At 45.7% G+C, this 24624-nt stretch overlaps 1 protein-coding gene and 1 pseudogene across 1 annotated transcript in view; both read left to right on the top strand.

The window, feature by feature from the left end:
• The window catches only part of LOC119376740 (cystathionine beta-synthase-like), a 62237-nt gene extending 58830 nt beyond the window's left edge, over positions 1-3407 (top strand). Inside the window, 1 exon segment of the mRNA XM_037646476.2 lies at positions 3224-3407. Coding sequence (XP_037502404.1) covers positions 3224-3360 — 137 coding nt within the window. The 3' untranslated portion in view covers positions 3361-3407.
• A 4451-nt stretch (positions 3408-7858) lies between these two features.
• The window catches only part of LOC119376743 (cytochrome P450 3A4-like), a 30316-nt pseudogene continuing 13550 nt past the window's right edge, over positions 7859-24624 (top strand).

A 24624-nucleotide genomic window follows, 5' to 3' on the forward strand; every position in this document is an offset into this window, starting at 1 on the left:
GTCTTTAAGCGGCAGCGAAAAGGTGGGAGGAGTTTTATTGCACGAAGAAAGATTTTTATGGCTGATTTTCATTATGCTTGCAAAGCACGACACACTGCCGTGCAAGTCTTTTGCAGCTGGGCAGGAGGTTGCCTGTTCGACTCCTGCAGGTCGCGGCGGCTGCATTATGGCTAAGGCAGCGAATAACAACGTTCACTCGCTGGGCTTTGCGAGCACGTTAAATGGCCCTAGATAAGAAAAAAATCATCGAAGCCCCCATAGTGCCTCTCTCTCAGGAACATTTGGGACGCGCCTAGGCACATTTTTTGGGACGCTAAATACAATCAATTAATCGTGACTTCATATCCGAACTGCCCCTGAACATTTGAATGACAGCACCTGAATTGCTTTTTTACGCTTGCAGTGTATACATTGTTCTGGTTTAATGTTCAATTCGAGCACAGGGGTTATGAAAGGTGCCATAGTGTGGGTCATCGGATTTTTTTTTTTTCCAACTGGGCAGTTTTACACTGGAAGGCGGCAATCGCTATCCCAAATGGAATGTTTGCTTTTGTGCTCAGCAGGGAAACGCAATAGCTGCTGAGTCAACGCAACGTGTGTTCTGCATACCGTCAGAACTCTTATTCAAATGAAAATGTTCGAGGCGATGTGAAATAGTTCACGAAATGTTCGCATAACTCACTACGAGAGATATCGCTCAGCAATTCACTCATATGCGCAGTTAATATGGTGTGTGGTTCCTTCGGAACGTTTCGACAGCCACATTTCGGAACTTCCTATGGTGTAGTTCTTTGTGGCGAAAGCCAAGATAGCCATTATTCAATGTGTAACATGTGTCCAGTTTTGGAGGTAACGCGTTACAAGTAACGGCGTTACCGGTAACGCGTTACTTCTTTCAGCAACTTTGTAACGTACCCGTTACAATTTTGGAACGTAACGGGTAACGTACTTACGCTAAAATTTTTCGGTAATATGAGGTGCCACGTTATTCTTTACTATTTTTTCCAATTACCCAGGTAGTTTTTGTACAAACTTCTTTCGTCTTGTGGGAGCCACTTTCTCATAGCACGCCCCGATTATTTTGTCGCAGCGGCGGACGACTGTCGTCCGCCAGGCGTTGTCAAAGCGTGGGTCCTTTGTTGCGCGAGCAAATTGCAATGGGGAGCTCATTGCCGAAATTTTTAATGGATCTGCTGCTTTCGGCTAACTTGCTATCGAGGTTCGAGTTGTCGTGGATAGTCGATGAAGCGAAGCAAAGTGCTGTCCTCGAAACCGTAAAAAGCGAGCTGCCGTGATTTGCTCGACTTGCGGACATCAAGATCATGGTATATATAGCGACCCGCCTGAACTCCAGCACAACGGAGGATGACTTCTTCGGAAATGACTTCTCGACATCATCTCCAACTGAAGATGAGCAACTGTGTTCGTATTTTGGTGCCGCATGATATCGCGCTGCGTGGACTCAAGTAAAACTTTCCGCACGTTCACCAGTCAATCTGAAAGTCAATACAAGAATACCAATAGCGTGTCCTTCGAGCGCTACTTCGCGTAGGTGCGAACGTATTCACTAAGAAGCGAGGTAAGCTGTTCGATGACAGCTTTTAAATGCAGATGTTGCTTGCGTTCAGCAAGTTGTAGTTATATTAGGAATTTGTACAGGCAGTACTAGCACTGTTTAAAACTTCGTTTTAATATTAGTTTTGCTTCTTTCTATATGCAATGGCAGCTACGTTATGGTGATTAATTCTGAGCGAGCGAGGGGGACCTTGAACACCTTAACATACGCACTCGCAATTTTTGCGGTAATTATGCAGGTTAAAGCGAAATAAATTGTTTATGTGAGCAAATACTTTTCCCCAGAATTTTGCCATTTAAGCATCTCCTTATTGCTACAAAATTTTGGCATTTATTTTGTTAGTAGAAACACCCCGTCATATACTGCAGGTTGCCGAGAGTTCATAGAGGTTTTTTTTTCGGCGAGCGTTGATGATGAAATTGATCATTTTGTGGTTAATTTCATGTTGAGAAAAATGGCTCACCATATGGTGACAGAGTTACAAGCCATCACATGTAGCTGTACGGGCTATTTTAAGCCGCCATACTCTTGCAAAGATACGACACATTTGTGCAAGTTATTCTCGCGCAGTCACCATTTTAAGTAAAATTATTGTTGGGCTAGAACTCTTATGAGAAATATAAATATGAGCTTTATAAAATTGTTATTGTGGGCCCCTTCAGCGAAGTGCACTGAATAAAATTTCTGACCATGGAGTAACTGCAGAAGTAACGGCCGTCACTTTTTTCGGTAACGGTAACGGTAATGTGTTACCTTTTTTTTTATGGGTAAACGTAGGGTGGTAACGCGTTCCTCTTCGTTAGCGTAACGAGTAACGTATTTAGTTACTTTTTTCCGGTAACGCTACAATGCTGCATGTGTCCACATGTCTCGTGCAGAATTACTCACTCTCTCTTAGTGTAGAGAGGCATTATCTGTATTACCGAAGGGTTTAACAAAAGAAGAAAGAAAGAAGAAAATATGATCATTTTTTTAGTATCGCTTCTTTTCGTGTTTCCTTGCCTTGACGCCTGCGACTAATCAAGTACCAAGAAATGGCTCAGACGGCTGGCTGTTAAGTGTTCAAATTATTGAACGCAGCTTTAGGACACGAAGCTGCACAATGTATTGTGATCGAAATTTGTGGCTGCAGATTATTAATCTCCACCTGGACGTCATGGGCATGTGCCCAGCTCCCGACAAACCCTTACGCATTGCTCCCAGCAGTATCCTTCTGCCGCGACAAGAAGTAGGAACTGCGACCTTGCGTTCACGAGCAGAATGCGGTGATATGAATGGCGTCCTCGTGGTTCTTAAAGCCGCCGCGGTGGCAAGCGGTTGCGGTGCTCGGCTGCTGACCCGAAAGACGCAGATTAGATCCCGGCCACGGCGCTCGCATTTCGATGGCGGCGAAATGCTACAGTCTTGTGTACTGTGCGATGTCAGGGCGCGTTAAATAACCCCAAAAGAACTTGTTGTTCGGTATGGTATAGTTCATTCTTCGGTTACTTTCATGCTAAGTAACCCGCACATTTTACCTGTTTTCGAAGCAATGCACTCCTCACCAGAGCAGGATTGGCCACCCTGGTGTAGTACTTGGCCACTACCTCCCACATGAATAAACAAACAGAATGGAAAACAAAATCACAGGCTTTTTCTTTTGTTCAGTGGCTACAGGTGCGTCCAGGACAAAAGAGGTTGTCATCGGCATAGTTACCAACATCGATCTTCTGCGATTCATCACAAAGGGATCCAAGCCGAAGCCCGAAAATAGCATCAACGGTGGTGACAAGTTGATGGGATGAAGAAGTTCTCCTCGAATAAAGTTATAGCAGCGTTTCATTGCCGTCAACCTTTCTAATGTCTTCCCGCAACCTTTTAGGCGAAAGCCTCATATGTCTCATGAGAAAGGTCATGTGCCGAAAAGCGGGCGTGAGGTATAGAAAAGCACATGAATCACAAAAAAAACAGCGCGCCTCGTGGCTCGGGCAAGGCTCGGGTGCGAGCTGCGCGTTACTTGTCTTTGCGGCGTTCGCGTGAATAAAATATATAAGAACGGCGTCGCGTGACTCTCACTCCGTCTTGCGGAAGCGTGAAGTCTAGGCGATAAAGAAACTAAGGGAGACTGCAGTTCTCCAGGACCAAATAAAGTTCATTTCATCATCGTCTCCTATAGTGCAGCAGACGTCACGGAAAGCTTCCGCGGAGCGGCGCCGGTCGCTTGCAGGGTATGAAAAAAAAAAACGGCATTCACCTGACTGATTTCTGCCGTCTAGGGGAGCGATAGCCATACAAAGGCGAGCGAAAGCCTCACTGGGCATATATATTTGAGTAGTGAGTTAATAAGTAAAATGTAATTAGTGAAAGTTATTGAAATGATGATAAAAGCAAACGAAGTGAATACTGCGTTAATTATTGAAAGTTCACTAGTGAGGGTCTCAATTGGCTAACGTTGAACGTCGACATAAAGTGCACGGTAAGATAGCCACACCGGATGGCTTTCGTCTTCGAGTCGTCTTGGGCGAATGCATAAGTGACACTGGGATATTTTTTTTCTTTTTGTCATATGTACCAAACTCATTAAGTTAAACACGCGTCGTTAACACACACACACACACACCACACACCACACACACCACACACACACACACCCACACCACACACACACACACACACACACACACACACACACACACAAACACACCCCACACACACACACACACACACACACACACACACACACACACACACACCACACACACACCCCAAACCACACACACACACACACAACACACACACCACACACACACACACATATATAATATATAGATATAATATAGCAGAAAATAATACAATACACACAAGAGTGGCCCTGAAACTGAAAAAGCTCGCCCCGCTGTTCGAGACAACGCCTGCCTGTACCATATTATATATATATATTATATAGATATATATTATATATATATTATATATATATATATATATATACATATATATATATAATGTTGACTCTCGAACAGCGGGGCGAGCTTTTCAAGTTGCAGGGCACTGTTATTTGATTGTTTTCGTTTAAAATTCAACTGGCAGTGAGATCAATTTGTAAACCACACGTGAAATGAACCAAGACAGTGTGGAAGGATTGAGCGAGTATTAGCGTTAATGTTATGACCATGCACCACGTCTGTTGTGAGAAAGAAAATAGGGCTAACGCGGTGATGATTAGGGCTACGGCCAGCTTAGGTGCGTGGTGAATTTGCAGAAAGTGGTGAAATGAAACGCCGCCAACGTGGTGTCAGGCGTTTGCTTGCGCTATTTTGCACAAACGGAGCAAGCGCGAAGCTCCATGGAAGATGCACAGTTGTTACATACACGCAAGCCTCCGTTGAGTCAAACCTTGGGCCCGAAAATGTACGACGGCATAAGGCAGAATGCTGCGAGAGAGGCGAATGAGAGCTGAAGAATGTCAGGTTTGTTTCACGTAAGTTTTCGTGCTACAGATGAAGTGCATCAGACACGGAAGCTAAGGAACTAAGCGTGCAAACACACGAGATGAGAACAACACCGAACGCCGACTGTTCGACTGAAAGGGCGCACCACAACTGAAAAGAAATTAGAACGAAGAAACCTATATGCGCATGCGCAGGTGTAGCGCACCAGTCATTCCGGCACATGTGGGGATCGCGCGAGAGATAACTGCCAGGCATTCTCATTTTCTTAAGAAGCTAATCGAAGGCTGGCCACGCATGCGCTTCAACTACTATCGATATGCAACCCCTCAAATATACACGCGTTTGTCATCCTTGTATGCTGCGCATTCGTCGAACTTTGGCGTGCATGTGCACATTGGCAACGTAAAGAAAGGTAGATGGCGAGCCTCCGGTTAACGACTTCTTATTGCAATCTCTTCATTAACCAGTGGCAGCCTGTCCTACGTAAAGCGACGCAGTTAAAAAATAACATATATACCACAGCAGTACGGCATCGTGCTGTCAATACGGCGAAATATACTTGTTCGCATGTAGCGCGGTAAAGGCCTTGGACACAAATTAAATAAAGAGGACGAAACGTTGCTTACGAAAGCAATGTTGTCGGTTTAGCTTCGCCTAGCATGATTGATCGGTAATATACTACTCTCTAAATCTTGACGTCACATGAAAATAGTCACGGTGCCGCATTCCGATGGAGGCGAAATGCGAGAACACCCGCGTACGTAGATTTAGGTGCACGGCAAAGAACCCCAGGTGGCCAAAATCAGCCCGCAGTCGTAGTCATGTCGTGGTTTTGGCACGTAAAACCCCAAAACATTAATTGTTAGCGCAAACAATCCCTTGCTCATTCCAATCATAACAAATAAAGCGGGATTCACATGACAACCAGCGTATCACGTGACGCCTGCATCATCAAAGCGCGCTGCCCATCGTCGAGACTGGCCTGCGCTCGCAGTCCGGATGGAAATTTCATCACACTTCGCATCACTGCTGGTGGTGTGTCTACGGAATCCATACGCCGCCCCGTCATGGCAGCAAGAAGCGAGCAACTCGTATTGTTCCGTGGATTTTTGCGAACTTGAGGACTTGGAGCATTATGTCAAGAAAAACAGCCTGCAGCACGTAGAGTCACGTGTGAGTAACTGTTAGTTGCGGTTGACCGCTTCGACACTGTGGGACGATGTAGTGCTCAAATATGAAAAAAAAGAACATCTACTACGGAGGGTCTTTAAAGGTACGTATACTTTATAGATGATCACTACGTTATTAATCTTTTTCTCGAAGAAGCTTCTTTGAACGTCTATTTGCCTGTGAACTCACGATAAATTGTTAACGTATAACGCTGTGGCGTTGGCTGTGTTTGTAAGCATGTCCGAGCATATTTTATGCGCAGACCAGCCAGGTGGCCGGTTGCGACCGTACTCGCGTCCGACGTTGCCCTTCAACAACTGAACTTTTTATCATTGGTGTACTTAAATGGCTGTGTTCTTATTCTTTTGCTGACGCGCCGGGCTTTTCTTCGGACAGAACAATAGCAATTCATGTGAATGGGCACCACAAGCGTGAATAGAAACTGTTTGCTAAGGCACCGAAAAAGAACACCTAGGATCCTAGGACAACGAACTGGCTAGAAAATATAGCAGCTAAATACTTGAGTTCGTTCCGTATGCCTATATTTTCTTTGTGATGTAAGTACAGAACTCTGAGCGTCAAATGGTTTGTGATCAGCGTTAAAAACATAGGCTAAATGTCGGTTTATTTTTATTAGACCGTTTCGCAAGTTCACTTAGAGCCTCGTTGAAGGCTATGTGCTTGCTGCGGACACGCTGTCCCTGCAAACTTCTTAATCTCATCTGCCCACCTCACTTTCTGCTTCCCCGTATACGCGCTTGTCTTCTCTTGGAATCCAGTCTGTTAGTCTTAATAACCAGTGGTTATCTCGCCTTCGGGCTACATGCCCTGGCCATTTCTTCTTAATGATTTTGAATACGGTGTCGTTAACACGCGTTTGTTCCCTCCTGGCCCACTCTGTTCTGTTCTTGCCCCGTAACGTACACCTATCATTTTCCTTTGCGTGGCTCGTTGCGTCGTGCTCAATTAAATTTGAATTCTTTCGTAAGCCTCCAGGTTTCTGCCCCGTAGGTAAGTACCGGTAACATGCGGCAGTTAAATACTTTTCTCTTGAGGAATGGTGGTGAACTTTCATTCATGATCTGAAAATACCCGCCCAATGTGCTCCATCCTATGCTTATTATTCTAGTTACCTTAGTCTCACGGTTGGTGTCTGCGGTCACTATATGCCCCATAAGTATGCGTGTTCCTTTATTACTTCCAGTGCCACGCTATCTATCGCAAACCGCCGTTCTCTTCCGAGACTGTTGAACCTTAGTCTAAAAATCGATATGCAAAAATTGGGGTCATAAATCAATAAGAAGAAAACTAATGGAAACAATAGACGTGTGAAATAACGGAAACGACGACCGCTTCGTCATCTGCGATTAGGATTTCCGTGCGTATCGCGAGAAGTTGTAACCTTACTTGTTGCCCCGAAGCAAGATAAGGAGGGAGGGGCTTTTTCCGAGGTTGGACGCGGAGGTCACTGTATCGAACTTCTACGCAAAGAAGTTATCGAATAAAAAAAAAAGATCACCACAAATGAACTGTTAACTTGTTTCCATACGGTGAAACAGCGCTATCTGCCACGTTATCACTGCGCCATTGTTTGGCGTCGGTTTCGACAACCTCTGACCGTACCACGCGGCCATAAATTCCCGCGTTCATTATCGTCCACGGCATCCTTTTGCGCCGCCTAACCATGCTAGCCACGGTAGCGTTGGTCGCCTGGACAGTGGTCGTCTTGGGCGCCACCATCGCCGTTTTGCAACTGCTGCGGTAAGTGCGATCATTCTCAAGTGTGACTGCAAGGACATCAGCCTCTTTTATTCCACTACAGGACAGAGGCCTCTCCCGGTGACCTGAAGTTTACTGCCCTATCCTGTGCTAGCTGATTCCATTTTATCCTTGCGAACTTCTCAATTTCGTCACTCTATCTAACTCTCTGCAATCCTCGACTGCGTTTCCCTGGTAACCATTCTGTGGCTCTTACTGTCACCGGTTGTCTTTCCTGCGCATTACGTGGCCAGCCCAGGTCCACTCCTTTCAATTGATGTCAACTGGGATATCTGTTACCCCTATTTGTTCCCTGACCCATTCTGCCGGCCTCCGACCTCTTAACGTTACTCCCATCATTTTGCGTTTCGATGCCGTGAAACAGCACTGGGGACGTACCCGTGGTAAATCGTTATTTCACTGTACATTAGAACAGATATGCAAAATGTTGCAGAAAGTGGCCGGCAACGTCGGAGAACAGTAATGTCCGTACCTATAGCTTAAGAGAAGCGCTGCGGTGAAATATTGCCTTCAGTGCAGACATGCCATTAGAAATCCCAATGAGATGATGAAAATCTTTAGGACTGCTCACGAACATGCTTTTCGCTTCCACTCAAATCGTGTATAGTGCTCGTTACCTTGTAATTGTGAAGAATTGTTAGCGTGGGATTTCTACAAGATTAAAGTAAGCGTAGAAGACGCGTTGTTAAACAAAGTTTGGGAGTATTTGCGAAAGTTGCGAGGATGAGAGTGTCAGTTACCCGGGAAGAAAGCTTCGTTGCGGAAAAAATCTCGTCAGGCGATGGTTCAAGATTCGATCCCCCGACTCGCACTTTTTCTTCAGCTGCGATTCTTTGTACAATGAACCTCTATAAGTTTCTTTTCTTTTTGCAGCATTGTGATAGACATTCACGTGAACCCCTCCTTTTTTATATATAGAAACACGTCCACTTAGCTGTCACAGAACACTTTTATGTAGGGAAACAGTTGGTGGTACGTTGGTCTGAATTTTTCGTGTCGTTGTCGTTCACCTGCACAAAAGCTTGGAGGACGCTTGAGCTTCGCCTTCAAGAGTAGAACGTGATCGTAATCGGGCCCAGTGCACATCACCTTCTCAATTGCTAGACTGGTTGCGGTTCTCCGTGGATGCCTCAACCGAGCCGCAAGGAAACGAACGTCTGTCCGCGTAATATTGGCCGTTTCAAAGTGTCCTAGAATGCCTACTGCAAGTGCAGTTGCCAAGTGCCCACTACGCCAAAATTCTTCCTCTTGCAAACCATCGAAGGACCAAGGCAACACGCGAACCTACGAAGCTGCTCGCTTTGTTGACGTTTTTGTTGCTGATTAGGATGATGATTAAATCCGGGTGCTTTGTAATGGGTGGGTCTTCAAACACCTCACTCGTTGTGCAATTCACAAGTCTTGACGCCTGGCGCGATTCTACGCTTCTGTCACGCAACATTACAGGAGACTCCTCGCATTACATGAAATTCGTATAATGTTTTCTTTTTCCAAAGCAGCTTCAAGCAATGGCGTCGCTCTGTAGTAGAACACCTGCTTGCCACGCAGAAGGCCTGGCTTCGATTCTCACTCGAACCGAATATTCTTATTATTTATTCTATTTGCATCTTTTTTCATTCACGGACAACGCTGATTTTTTGCCGACACCGGAATTTCTGCGAAACGAGCTCTCTAACGCTATCGCGTTAATATGTGGGGGGATACCGAAGATTGTGCAATGCTGTGTCGACAGGCAGCAGTGGTATTAACCCCTTTTCCGACACATGGGTAGAATGCGTAGATTAGTCCAATTGACAGCGGCCGGCAGGTGTGGCGCGGTAACGGCGCACAATTACGCGTGAAACTTTACCACCCATATAGACCCGTGCTGAGTGTGTCGAGGCCTAACAGAGGAAGTAGTGGAAGACAAGATAAAGTGGGAAGGATAACTACGTGAGTCTATACGTACGCCAGCATCGCTCTTTCCACAACGTAGTGGCGTAGGCAGAAATTTGTCTCGGGGGAAGGCCGAGGGGGGGGGGGGTTGGAACAACCGTTGTTGTTCTCCCGTCGCCGAAGAATGAATGAAAGAACACGAGAAAAAAGGTCACCCATATCAGACAGTAATACACAGCACTAGAAATGATGTTAAGGTCCTCGCTCGCACACGTTTATCAGGCTACAGTTTCAGAGCTGCATAACACACAAGAGGCCACCATTGTTTCCTCTCCTAGCCGTGCGCTCGAGGTCAAATTCGACTCTCTGCAGAGAATTGGCGATTTGGTGAGCTAACACGTGGTGATATATACACTAGACATTCCAATATGTATTGCTTTTCTCTACATGTGCCGAACAACTTAGTGTTTTCAGATAGTGTTCCTGTAGCAATTGTAAAAGACTGAGCTACGTTGTTTGAGCGCGGAATGGCGATATGTATTTCTGCGAAACGAGCCGTTTAACGCGGTCGCGATAAAACACTTAATGTAAACAAGGAAAGCGGGCTTTTTTTTTGTCGTTCAATAATCGGTGTGACAGCACTGTTATGCAGCCGTGCAGCAGTGCAGCCTTCAACATTTTACGCATAGATTGAGAGATCCGCTATTGCTTGCTTCGGTTCGCGCTACCACCTAGCAATATATTATCCACACTCAATCTACAGCCATATATATATATAGACAGGAGAGAGAGTAAAATGAGAGAAAGGCAACCAGAACTGTAGCATCCCGTTTGCTACCCTACACTAATGGGAAGAGGAAAGGATGTTGAAAAGGAAAGTGGCTATGAGAGGCGTGGAATGATTATCATGATTACTTTTAACTTCTTGGGTTTCATTGACGTACGGATAAACTTATTCAAACAACATGCACAGCATCTCAAATGTAAATTCACATTGATCAATGCAGCTGTCATATAGGGTTTGTGAAAAACCCACCCCTTATGTAGCACCCCCTCAGGGTCCTTAAAGGGGTACTGAGGCGAAAACTTTCAGCTGCTTTTTTGGGTCAAATGAAAGGCACCGCCTATAGAGCCCAGAAAATGTACTGGTAAGCGTAAGTGCACCCTGGGAAAGAAATTACTGTACGTTCCTGAAAGCTAGTTTCGGTTCCTACTGTATCGTGACGCCACAATACGGTATGAGCTTCTCTTCACGTGCTCGCGCAAGATATCGTGACGTTTCCACGGCCGCTCCGCTCCGTGGCTGCGTTGGTGGCGCAGAAGCGACCATGTTGAACGTTTTTGATGACGCACAAGCGGTCATATTGAATTTTTGGTACCTGACGTCATCGCAACTAGCCAAACTGGTGCGTGAAGTCACCAGAATCGACGCTGTATCCTGACGTCACGATAGTGTCGATGTCAGTAGGCACGCTATGAGCAAAGTGACTTTAATGTCAAAATAAAATCTTATCAGCATTTGCAGAGCTTCACACTTGCTCAGAGCCTTCTCTGTATGTCGGAGACTTGTATGGCAGAGAAAACTCATCTTCGAAAATTGGTATTAGTACCTCTTTAAGGAGACAGCGATGAATGAATGCGCGTGCTCAACCGCATAACTTCATAGCCACCGGGTGACCTTTGTACGCTAGTAAACGATTACGTGACTGATGCCGTATCGAGCCGAAGACTTGCTCATGCACTCTACGCAACTCCTGCCTGCAGCGCGTCTATCTGCCCTCGTGGGCAGCTATTACAGGATCCACGTGCTGCGTTGTGCGCTATCGGACGATATCGCCGGGTCGCACCTCGGGACCGGCTTTGTCTCGGCGCGACTGGTTACTCGGCACACCCTGTGTCGTCACAACCTGCTTCGCACGTGTTGAATAATTTGGTGCATTAGTAACGTATTCTAGTAGTTCAGCCAATCACGCACGACAAGTGCTGTCGCTCACAGTCAGGTCATCAATTGAGACGGAAACAAAGAGTGCTAGACGCGGGACGGTGATACAACGACAGACAGTGCGCAGACGCTTTGTCCAGAGGAACGACAGAAACACAGTACCTGCGCAGAGATAGAAAAGAAATAATCACTGCGTCGGCAAAATAGGCTGTCACGTTTTTAACGAGTGACTGATTTCGCAGACATGCAGGGAAATGGAGGGCACACTGGCTCAAGCGTTTCCGTGTGTATGGTGAGCTTCGCTTATCTCTCGTACTATTTGCTCTGTCGTTCTGTCACCGTTCCGTCCCGTTTGTTCCCGTCTTACTCCTGTACAAACCGGCCCAGTTATAGGTGCGCTCCTGCAGTTCATCAACCTTACATTTGCGCGACGTTTTGCCACGGGCCAACGTCTATATTACACAGTTTTGTTCTGAGAACGGCAATAGTAGTGGACATGTAGGAATATTAAGCGCTGCGACAGACGCTGACAGGCACGCAGGTATAACCGGGGAAGAGGAGGTAACAACTATACTGTTAAGCCACTGGTTAGGCGCATAATTTTATCCGGCGCGGAGAGGGGCTACAGTGCGGGGCTCCTGCGGCCTTTACGTGAAACTATGCGGCGGTCTTTATTAGGGCGACAACCTTATACATATCTCGTGCAAACGTGACCTTGAACGAAAAGCTGGGCGTGAGCGAATGAATCAAATAATGACGACGAAGTTACCGCGTGTGCTGCGCGTTCACTTCGTCTTCGCGTAATGTAAAGTGCGCGGTAAGGTAGCCATTGATACATTCACTTTTGAGTCATCTTAGGCGAGTTCGGATTCGAGCTGGTCAGCATGACCTCGACTTCTCAGGATCCTTGCTCGGGCTTTATGGGCACGCCCATTCGACATGATACAGGGAAGCGTGCGAGTTACGGAATATTCGTTGGATGCATATTGCGAAGTGCTTCGCCACATGGTATGTCTCAGCATGACATGACATGACAAGAACTTTACTGAAGTCCCGAGGAACTCGAATCTGGGGAGCCGGAGGCCCCCAGATCGAGTTGGTGGCTCCGCCCACGATGGGACTAGAAGTCCAAGTTCCGTCGCGATGTCGTGGGCCCTCTGGACGGCCTGGAGTTGGGTGTGTAGATCGCTACTCTTCAGGGATTCCTCCCATTGCTCCTTCGTGAGGGGTGGAGAGGCATTAAGGGTTGGGCACAGCCAGAGCATGTGGTCGAAAGAACATGAGTCATGGCCGCATTTGGGGAACGACTGTAAGTGGTCGGGGTCTATCCTATTAAGGGACCGAGGAGTGGGATACGAACGTGTCTGCAGGAGTCTGAATGTGGTAGCCTGAGGCTTGTTCAGTTTGGGGTGGGGTAGTGGAAATTTTTTCCTGGCCAGGCGGTAGTGGGAAGTAATTTCGTGAAAAGTACATAATGTGTCTTTGTCTAACAGTTGTGCGTTTTTGCAGTCGTCCGTACACCTCCGCTTCTGTGAGGAGCGGCGTGCATTCAAGTTTCACGTAACTTCAAGTTTGAGTAAGTGTTTATGGTGGTTGGTGGTGGTGGTGGTGAAAAGCATTTATTTACAAGGAGAGGTGTGGGGCCTTTTAATTTAAAGGTTCCTACAGTCTAGGTGGAGTCTCTATTCCGGGACCCCATTGGTTGAAGCCGCCGCCCTGGCTCTCTGTACCAAGGCCTGTTGGGCCCGAAGGTCTGAGCAGCCGAGCAGGGCCGCCTCCCAGACCTCTCGTGTAGGGTTCGGGTGAGGAGTAAGGGCTGAGTTGTTTTGACAGGCCCACACCATGTGGTAGGTGTCCGCCACCTCCCCACAGTGCTGGCATTGTCCTGTGACCGTAGGGTCGAAATGTTTTATGATTGCAGGACATAACATTGTGTTAGTCTGGAGTCTTAATAGGATGCGCTCATCTGCTTTCTTCGACCCCCTTGCAGGAGGAGGGTAGCGGCGATGAATTTCCTTATATATTCTCGCAACCGTCGCATTTCAAGTTAAACACTGCAGCAGTGTCCATCTAAACATGTCGAGCCGCGGCACATTTGTTCGCGCAGCGTGCGCTCGAACCTGTATGAACTTGGGCATAAATCTGCAGAACTTATGATGCCGCGTTTCTCTTCGTTAAAAATACAATGTGTCGATTTTTCGACGTTATGTATTCAACCACTCTCCATTAGACGAAGTCAATCTGCGATGTACATGAGAAGTCATAGCGAGATTCCACGCTGGCGCCACTGGCACACTTTTGCCTTTAGTGGTTCTCAGTAGTGTCATGCACCGTCCAATGACCCCTTTGGCAACCTGAAAAACCTCTGTAAATTTAGCTCATGTTGAAATTTTGTTGACGGATAATGCGTAAATAACCGAATAAAAAAGACATGAACCAAGGTCACATAAATAACTTTAGTCTGGTTCGTCGAAATCAGTGGCTCAAAATGCATGCGTGTCTTGTTAGCAGACTCCTGAAGCAACCTCTAGTAGTATATTGACAGAGTGGGGTGTGTAGCCCTCCAGACAGCCCCTATCACCGACTGTTTATAAATGCGGTAAATTTACATAATTTGATGACGCGGTTTTGGAGACTCAGTTTAAAGCGAGTGGAAGTGTTAGAACATATTAGTGTATTTTATATCAATTAATTGCACTCACAACGTAACTGAAAACCTAATTATTGTACAGTTAGTTAAGCCATAGTTCTTGATAAAACGAATCCAACGACCCACTTAAACTACATGCAATAGTTATCTGCTGGCGGCAAGCATTCCTGTGTTCGTATCGTTCTTCTTCTTTGTCCGTGTGTTTCCCGCGCTATGCTAAATGCCAGTTTATGATGAACCAACAAGCCCACATTAGTACCCTTGTCGATTCCTAAAAAGTTAATTATTTCGAAATTCCGGTCGTAATGCCCCGCGTTCAACGACTCGTTAAACACGGCACTGCATCCATCCAAGTGACCGTGTGTAGCAAAATATTTCAACCAGAAGTCGTATAAAGAAACTTTAGGTAACAAAAATGTTTAATCTACCACAACCTCAGTATTTGTGGTCTCTCTTCTTGTTAAACGAGGACGCCGTATCCTAATGTGGTCGTGTCGGTAAAACGCCAAACGTCAGCTTCAGTAATTCATAAGTACACAACTTTCTACACACTTCGACATTCTGCTTCGCAACCGCAGAATTAGATATATTTAAAAAAAGAAGACGTAAACGATAAATGAAATCGTTAAGCGGTGCGCTTAAAGATTCAGAGCAAATAAGAAAAACAAAAGCCTTCTTGTGTAATAATCGTTTATCTTGTTAGCAGATCCCCGAAGAAACCTCTGATACCTTTGATTAATTAAGACTTCACTTATTAACACGGTCACTATCATCAGACACTATGTTAATATGTCACTTTCACGTCTACTGCAAAATGCGTTCATATCGTACCGTCTCGTTGCTTACCAGTTCTAGTCCCCGCGCCCACATTACGACGCCTACATAAGAGCCTGAAATTAAATGCATTTTTGGTGGGATTCAAGCGGTTAATTCATCTGCACTGCCATTGCGCTTTGGAATGATCTTCCCGAAGCCGTCGTCACAATCACAGGCCGTAACCATTTTCCTTAAGAAACAGACACATTTAAATACTGATTTCACTTCTCTTGCAATGCATACTGATTTAGGCCTGTATTGTACTTTTATGACATTAATGTGCTTTCTTTTTTTTATGTTGTCCTCTCATTATTGCTCTGTCCTTCCTCACTCAATGCTTCTTCGGATGCCATGTGATGTGTCGTAAATAAATAAATAATAAATAAATAATAAATAAAAATAAATAAATAAATAAATAAATAAATAACAATGTTTGTAAAGAACATTTTAAAACATCACTTTTATTTGCCCGTAACAATAGAGGCGGCGCTGCCCGTAATCGGCGACATCTGTGTAGATCTTTTTTCTTTTTTTTGCGTTAAAAAACGCTGATGTGATACGCAAGCGAGAGGAAGCTTTCTCTTGTTTCAATCGGTCCGTTTGTTCCTACACAGTTGGCGAAAAAAAACACTTCAGCTATTTCAAGGATCTCGGAGTTCCTGACCTACTCCCACATCGGGGAAATTTATGGGAATATCACCGAAAGGTAAGCGCGTAATTGACCACTCAGTTAAGCAGAAATCGCGTATTACACTGAGCCTCCAAAGCATTCTGAAGAAAAAAGTCAGTTTCGCCGCAATAGCGAAGCAATGAATGCGATAGCAAGAAATTGGAATGTCACACGAAGAACGACAGGCAACTCGAAACTTGCGGCGCGCCCCTGAAGCACAAAGGGACGCCCGAAAAAAAGGAACGCACAAGATACACTAAAGTACCTCAGGGACTTTAATATACACAGGACTAGCGCGAACTAACAACTGTCACTTTTGTTATGTCTTTCTGTTTCACCAGCGCGCTGCAAGTGTCGACTATGCAGATCGACGCTCTTAGACATTTATTTTCTTTGTGCCTTTTTTACATATTATACGTACAGACTATACATATACGGGACATGACGGTGACAGCGACGGCGAAATCCGCGGAGAGTGTCCATATAATTGCTGTCGCATAAAAATTGTAGCGAAAATCTACACGAGGACAGACAAGGAACACGGACTTGCGCTCCAAAGCATTATTGAGGGATTATTTACCGCAGGTTGCTCTTGAGATCGTCCCAGGACGCTCGTAGATTTAGAATTTTAGGCTCATGTTTTCGCCACTTTTGACTTCCACGTAGTACGGTAAAAACAAGTTCAGCTATTTCCCACAGCTACCGTCGATAGATAGATAGATGAAGATGGATGATGGATGGATGATGGATGGAATGGATGGAGGATGGAGGATGGATGGTGGATGGAATGGATGGATGGAATGGATGGATGGACGGAGGGACGGACGGCCGGACGGACGACGGACGGACGGACGGACGGATCTCGCCCACGCATCCGTTTTAACTAAGTATCTGGGCCACGTAACTGGCGTTGGCTCTGAGCTCACCTTTTTCACCACAGGGGATCACAAATGCAATTGCTGATTGGTGTGAGAAGTATGGAGACGTGTTCGGGTGAGTAACATGTGCATAATCAAGACTACAAAACTGCACGTCTGCCTTCTTGCTCTGTCAGCAATGAGTGTTTCATGCCGTGTGTTACCTGCATGTTAAAGAAACAGGGCGTGCAAACACGGACACAAGAGAGAGGTCAAGACACCACAAACGCCGACTAACAACTGAAAAGGCGCACAACAGCGAAAAAGAAAGAAGGCACGAAAACTTATCTGCGTATGCCCATGAAATATAGGCGAACCTATCAATCCGGCACGCGTGGTGGTCTACATGAGAGATAACTATTCACACTTAATTTCTTCTTTATGCAGGTTAATCGATGGTTGGCTCACGCACTGTTATCGATATGTCAGGCCTCAACTATTAAACACGTTTCTTCATTCCTGTGCCGGTACAAAATCACGCATCCATCGAATTTTGGCGTGAACTCACACTCTCGACAATGCAAAGATAGATTAGATAGTGAGCCTCCTGTTAGCGATCTCTTATGTTCCACTAATTTCTGGTTAACACAGCGACCCATTTGCCGTAGAAGCGGCCGCAACTAAACGGAATCTTATACACCGCGCAGACGTACAGCACTCAATGAAGTTGTTGGTATGTTTCACGAAACAAATGTCAATCCGCTCCTTGTCTATCACCCGCTCATTCTTTCTATGTACGGCGGCACATACCTAGCTTATTGACAGCCTTAACGCCGTATCTACCACCCACTTTCTTTAGCCTGTGAGATACGCAATGAATGTAAGGGATACCGACGACACGCGTTACATATTCAGCACGTCGTGCTTATGAGTTACATACGACTTAGTTTTCGTTTCATAACTGTTTCACAGCCCACATTTCTTCAGTGGAGCAGGAATAAGTTTCCCGAACATCAGAAGCCACTGATCATTGTTCCAGTAATTACATGTTAACACCACAATCGTAGTTGATACTCTAAAAGAACTTGTTCCTGAGCTAGCCAGTGTACATGCTTGCTAAACATATGCCTGGCGCAATGCTTGAAACGTGAAGAACGGAGAGAGAAGAGACAAAGGCGCGCCAACTACCAACTGTTTATTGGCACACAAGGGTGGAAAAAGAAATAAACGTCCAAGCATGTGCAGTGGCATGGAAGCGTGACGTCATACATGTCATCAGGGAAGCTGCCCATTAAAAAAGCGGAATTCAGATCTACATAGCACAATTGTTGTGTCACTGACACAGGCGGACTCTTTCCTTCTAACAAGAAGCGCTTCCAATAGCGCCCTCGCCGTTTGGTCTCTGCTTTTGCCAACAACCTTAACTTGCGCGGAATGCGGCACACACGAGCATGATTTTTCATCTCATCCTTGAGATAAAATAAAATTGAATTGAATTGAATTGAATTTAAACGTGGGCCGGAAGGTGCGCACCATCCCTTTTACCACTACCATTGGCATGCTCCCTCAGCCTGTCGTTAATACACCGTCCACTTTGTCCAACGTAGGAAGTGTCACAGCTCAAGGAAATTTCATATACGACACCTTCGGCACAACTGAGCTCTTCAACTGAGGTCTTTTCCTAGCGTAAAAGTCGCTGTTATAAAGAATTGGCTGACTTTTCCATATCTTGGGCTGATTTTCTCGGAAGGTTCTTGCAGCGGAGGATGCTTGCGAGTATGTTTTTAAAAAGTATGCCTCGTTGGGAGATGGACTATTTAATTATATGAATACTAGGTAGGGTTGCATATCGGAACGTCCTATACTCCAACCCCATGCAGTTGTGACGGAAAGTGAAAGGATACGTGCAATTATCTGCTGATACGCACCACACAAAACAGAAAAAGAAAATAATATGCCATCTGGTTCGAGTGCCCTGGAATTGAAGCTGCCTACAAGTGATTACTGCTGACATTTGAATGAAAGCACGGAGTGAGAACGCTAGTCTTGGAGGATGAAGACCTGTCACATCATTGCAAAATAAAACCAACCTGTGCACAAATTTGGTAAGAAAAAAAAACACGAGGAAGAAAAATGTAAGAATGTACCCCTTCCTGCGCCCTCTCCCATTTTTTTATTTGCGGAAGTGTGAAAATAGTAATGTGTGCATGTAATGACAAGTGCAGCAAGTTGGGTAGGTCTGTACGGGTGCATCTTCCGTTCCGTTTGCATCGCCTTTTGTCCCCGTCAATCGCGCGCATGTACATACATCTACATACACTCCGTCTTACCTCTTATACTGAACCTGCTGTGCTGATCAAGTTGCCCCGCCTTGTATTCGGTTCATTGCCGAGATTAAACTATACTTCCATTTCCTTTGCAGATTTTACAATGGAGATGTACCGACACTTGTCGTCAAAGATCTTGATTTCTTATCCTACGTGCTAGTGAAAGACTTCGGAAACTTTATGAACCGAGGGGTAAGCAGCGCATCTTCGCTTCCACTGTTTCCGATACAATGTCCTTGTTTTTTACTACGGGATGCTCAAGCTCATAAAGTCGTGAAAGTGGTTAGTACTCGTTGGCGAAAACGAAAACGTTGCGACTTGAAAAAGAAAAAAATGGTTCGTACACTAGGTAAGCTTTTTCTGTATAGACTGTGGCTTCTGAACAAGGCACAAAGCATAACTGTTAGATCTGGAAACGGTGATACAATTGAATGCCAATCTATCACAATTTCATCGGGAGTTATAATGCCCGTCTACAATACAGAGAGGACTCACGGCAAAATGCCTCTTCAGAGCGTTATCTGGACAGGTCAACATCAGACCGCTTCACGCTAGGCGAAGTAACGCATTCTATTTGCTTCAACGTGTCACCGCGACGCGTCTTTGTTTTCACGCGGAGTTAATAGCCCTGTCGAAGCAAAGTTAAAATTAGCATTAAAAAGCTATAGCTTGCTTTGACTATATAGGAGTAACATCAAGAAATCTGAGGTCGGCAGAAGGGGTCAGGGAACAAACAGGTGTTGCAGATGTCCTAGCTGACATCAAGGGAAGAAATGGACCTAGACTGGCCACGAGATTCGTAAGACAGACCTTGGTAACCATTCCGTTGCTCTTACTGTCCAGTAAGAGCGACGGAATGGTTACCAAGGGATGGGGAATGCAGTCGAGGAAAGCAGAGAGTTAGATGTAGTGACGAAATTTAAGAAGTTCTCGGGGATAAAATGGAATCAGTTCCCGCAGGATAGGGTAAACTGGAAATCATTGGGAGAGGCCTTCGTCCTGCAGTGGACATCAACAGGCTTAGAATGATGATGATAGAATGATGATGATGATTATGATATTTGGGAGCAGAGCACCGTTGCTCTTTAACAGCAGAGCTGCTAAAGCCGACCGTGCAGAGCGAACAGAAAACTATCATGAACAGGCACGAACTCTCCTCTTCTTCATATTTTACTTCGTTCTCAGGACACGTGCGCCGATTTGACCGGCGTGGGATGCAATAACTCTGATGGGCGAGAGAACGAGTACAGAGATAAGGAGAGATAAAGGGATAGAAAGAAAGGGAATAAAGACAGAAAAAAAAGAGATGGAAAGGTATGAAAGACAGAAAAGAGCGCAAGACAGAAGAAGGAGAATCAAAGAGAGAAAAATAAATAAAGTGAGAGACGAAAAGAGTCGATTGCCACTTTGCCAAGCTTTCGTTGCCCATGTAGCTCAGTGTATGCGGTGCCAAGTTATTTTAGCCTATTCTAAACTTTTTTTTTCGTCACCTGCCACAGCATTGTTGTTGTTGCTTCTGCAATAAGATTCAATTAATGAATCCCTTTCTTAAGATTCAATTAAGAGGCGCGTGACATCTTATGTGCAGACCACGATGCGCACCGACGAGCAGCATCCGCTCCTTGGCCAGGGTCTGCTGCACGCCCGGGATTTGCAGTGGAAGCGCACCAGGAGCGTCACGTCACACGCCTTCACCGCCGCCAAGTTCAGACAGGTACGTTAAAGGCAGCGTCGAGAGTATTGTCCCGACCCTCAACGAGATCAGGTAGCTCATGGTGACGTTACCGAAAGTTGACTGGGCGCTTTTCCCTATCATTTACGTCCCTGCCGCCATCTGCCCTCGAATTCGATTTCGCAGCTCCCCGAAGGAGTGTCAACAAATTTGCGTGCAAGCTATCAGAGAGTGGGAAGTGCTTACAGCTAAACTAGGCCCATCGCCCGTACTCTGTTCTAGAGAGTAGCACGATTAACTATCCAGCAGCTAGTAAACTTTTATATACAAAAAAGCACGTCAAAATAATTGCTCCGTACTTCAAATTAACAGCGCACCAACAAGACGAGGACACTAAAGGGAGAGGAAACGACACACACACGTCGTTTCATCCCCTTTGGTGTCCTCGTTTTGTTGGTGCGCTATTAATTTGAAGTATAAACCGATACCAACTCGCCCAAGTTGCCATTTTACTTCAAAATAACTGCCTCTTTCTGCAGCGCACAATATCTTTAGGCAAATATAAAACAGCTGTAAAGATGCTTTTAGGCAACGCAGAAGAAGAAATAGTAGAGAGGAAAGGCAGGGAGGTTAACCAGTTTAGGACGACCGCTTTGCTACCCTATGCGTGGGAACAGGGTGGGAGAGATAGAAAGATGGAGAGAAAAAGGTTCTTAATAATGCCTGCAGAACAAATGCAGGTGAAAAGAAGTTGCAAGATTACTTTGCAGACTTTTTCTATGTGGCATGCCTCGAAGACCTGGTGCACATCGCCTTTAGATGCAATGACCGACGCTAATAATTATACCAATCTCACACGGTTTCTAACCCCCTCTAAATTGCAGATTTTCCAGTAACTGTGTCGAAGGTGACGGGACACGAGCCTTGTCAATGTCAAGATAAACAATTTATCAGTACAGCCTAAAACCAGTCACGTATGCCAGTCATGTTTCTTTCGTGAATATCTTGACATTTGTATATGTGCATTAAATGATGAAACTCTCCGTCCAGAACTTGCATTATTATTGATGCTCACTCCGTTCCCAATGGACCTTCTTGCTGTACCGTACACATTTGAGATTATTGGCGGATGTCGTTGATAGCGCGTGCAAAAGACAATGTGTTTTCTGTACCACGTGCCAGAAGCGGATAATATTTTCTTTATCGTCTAGCCTCTGTCTGCACTATCTTCTGTGAACGTGCCCTCGAACGAAAACATGTCGAGCGACGCACCATCCTTATCCGGGAGACACTTTAACACAAATGCAGGTGGCAATATATGTCTGACTGTCGACGAGTAGCAACGAAACAAGAAAACAAAGGCACGCGATGCGTGGCTTTTCAACAAAAGTCGACGGCCAAACAGTGGTCTCAACAGCGGGAAAATGGCGCTCGGCAGCTCCGATAGTGTCGTGTAGTTTGCAGACTGCATATACCCCACACATCCTCCACGTCCATAAGCTTTCTTATACATTTTCAAGCACAGCTTAAAATATGTTATTACGCCGTTCATATATGTCCAAAAGAAACGAAAAATTTATTTGGCTGGTCACTATTTTCCGACATAGCTCGCAAGGCGCAGGTTCCGTGTCGAACGAGACAGCAACAGTCCCTCTATTTGCGAAATATGTAGCGTAGACCTTGCGCGGCAGGTGCCACCGTTGTTGTGGACCAACATGAAACTGATTTCAATATGATTTAATCCTCACGAAATGCAAAAACATATGCAAATGCAGGGAGTCTCTTAAAGCTCGTTGTGAACAAGACCCGCGCCGTGTAAGAACAATGGCTACGAGCACATTTCATCATTATATAGTCCATGCATGTTGGCAAGAACTCGAGCGTTTTTTGTTTACGGCAGGTATTTCCACACCTGGACGACGCGTGCGACCGGCTCCTGGACCTGTTGGTCAAAACGGGTGACAGTGGCGGCAAGGAGGTTGCCGCCTACGAGCTGTTCAAACCACTCGCCATGGAGTACATTTCTCGCGGCAGCTTCGGTATCGCAAACAACTTTCAGGAGGCCACCCAGCACCCGCTCTTCCATATGGCCACTCAGGCTCCCGGGAACCATGATCGGCCCCATGCACATGATCGCCCGTGAGTTTCAACGCTTTTCGTCTTAACACATAGACTTAGTGGGGCACGCGCTCAACGCGCACGATTGACTAAAGGACGTCTGCTTGATAATATATGAATTGACGATTTCTCTTCGCAGAAGTACGATACGCTGGCCTCGGGTTATGGTGCCGCATGCCGATAACAGCCTAACTGAGCGCAGTAGAATACATAACAATGTACAGAATAATAATATTGTATGGACACACTATCCAGTTACGCTCCCTTATTCTCATGACGTCACGAGACCGTTCAACTTCATTCAATACAGGCACTTCTATAGGAGACTGTGTTTTTGAGCGAGGACGCAGACTGCGGAGCTTGTACCGATTTCTCCAATTGTCCCCGAGGTTATGATAGCGTACGAGCAGAGCGACAAAGTAAACGTGGAGTGAATGATTTCTTTCTCCGCTTCCTTTTCTTTCTTTTCTACGTGCCCTTTCTTGAAAAACTGCTTCCGTGTAAACCGCACTTCCTTTACCTGAACTTCTCAACAACTTTCCGTGAGAAAACAACGAATGCGCGCACGAACGGTACTTACTTCTACCCTTTCCCTCACTCGTGTGAGTCGTTTCTGTTGTTCATTTTATCGTTTATTGGTTACGTGCCAAGTAATCCAACAACATACTATCCGGTGACAATTTATAACCGTGCTTAGATGGCGTATACTTTAATTGGCATGGTTCTTTATGTCGGTGCGCTATGATTCTTAGGTTGTTACGAAGTACCTCGGAAATGCTCGACAAGTGCAAGGCTCTTGAACTCATAGAGTTTCCTACAATACTTACTAGAGGAACTCTGGCGCTAGTGTCTATGGGAGCTGCAACGCATGACGCTTCAGCCAGCATGGGAATGATGGGTAGTACACAAATTTGTCTAAACTTCGTACTTTCGGCTCCGTTTGGCTCCGCGTCGGCTGCATCCGCTTTGTCGAAAAACGAAGTTCAGCAAAAGTCAGCAGTTTCACTTCGCCCTTCTTTAGGCTCAGCAATTCAAATCTGGTCACGAAGTTCACAACGATCCATTCTTTTATCCGAAAGAAACCAAACATGGCAATAAACAAAGCCACAAGTACGTTTGAAGCCGCAAGCAGGAAGACTAGGCAAATTTGTTTACCACCCATCATTCCCATGGTATCTGAACGATCGCAGCGCCAGAGTCGCCTCTAGTTAATTTTAGGAAACTCTATGCTTGAACTAACTTTTTTTTCTTAAATCAAAAGCGTTCAGGCTATCACTTTGTTCTTGTTTGTTTCCTTTGGGTTCCTTTCCGTTCCGTTACAGTCGGCGGACTTTGGATGGTCATAAACACAACAGCCTTCATGCTGCTAGGGTCTCACACGCTCAAGGAACAAAGGACACTGTATGTCTTAGTGCAAACCAACAAAAGGACATTTATTTGCATATTTCAACAGCAAGCCCGGCAGCTTAATTATACAATAATAGCAATGTAACGAGCGATGTTCGACTCGCCACGCCAGACAAGCGAGCAAATTTCGCTCCTGCCAGGGACCCAGGCGTATGTCTTTTTGCGGGTCGTGTCTTGCGAACGGAATCGCATTCGGGGGAACGGCAAGGAGTCTGTCTGCGGGATCGTCCCCGCGGAGTTCCTCATCGCTCGCGACGAGCCCCCAGGTCCGAGAGAAAAGAGCGCCGTTCCTTGTGTCCCCGCGTATCCTCGCCGTCAGGTGGCGCCACCGCGGGTA

This window comes from Rhipicephalus sanguineus, unplaced genomic scaffold, assembly GCF_013339695.2.
Source record: "Rhipicephalus sanguineus isolate Rsan-2018 unplaced genomic scaffold, BIME_Rsan_1.4 Seq216, whole genome shotgun sequence".
In the NCBI taxonomy this organism is placed as follows: Eukaryota; Metazoa; Arthropoda; class Arachnida; order Ixodida; family Ixodidae; genus Rhipicephalus; species Rhipicephalus sanguineus.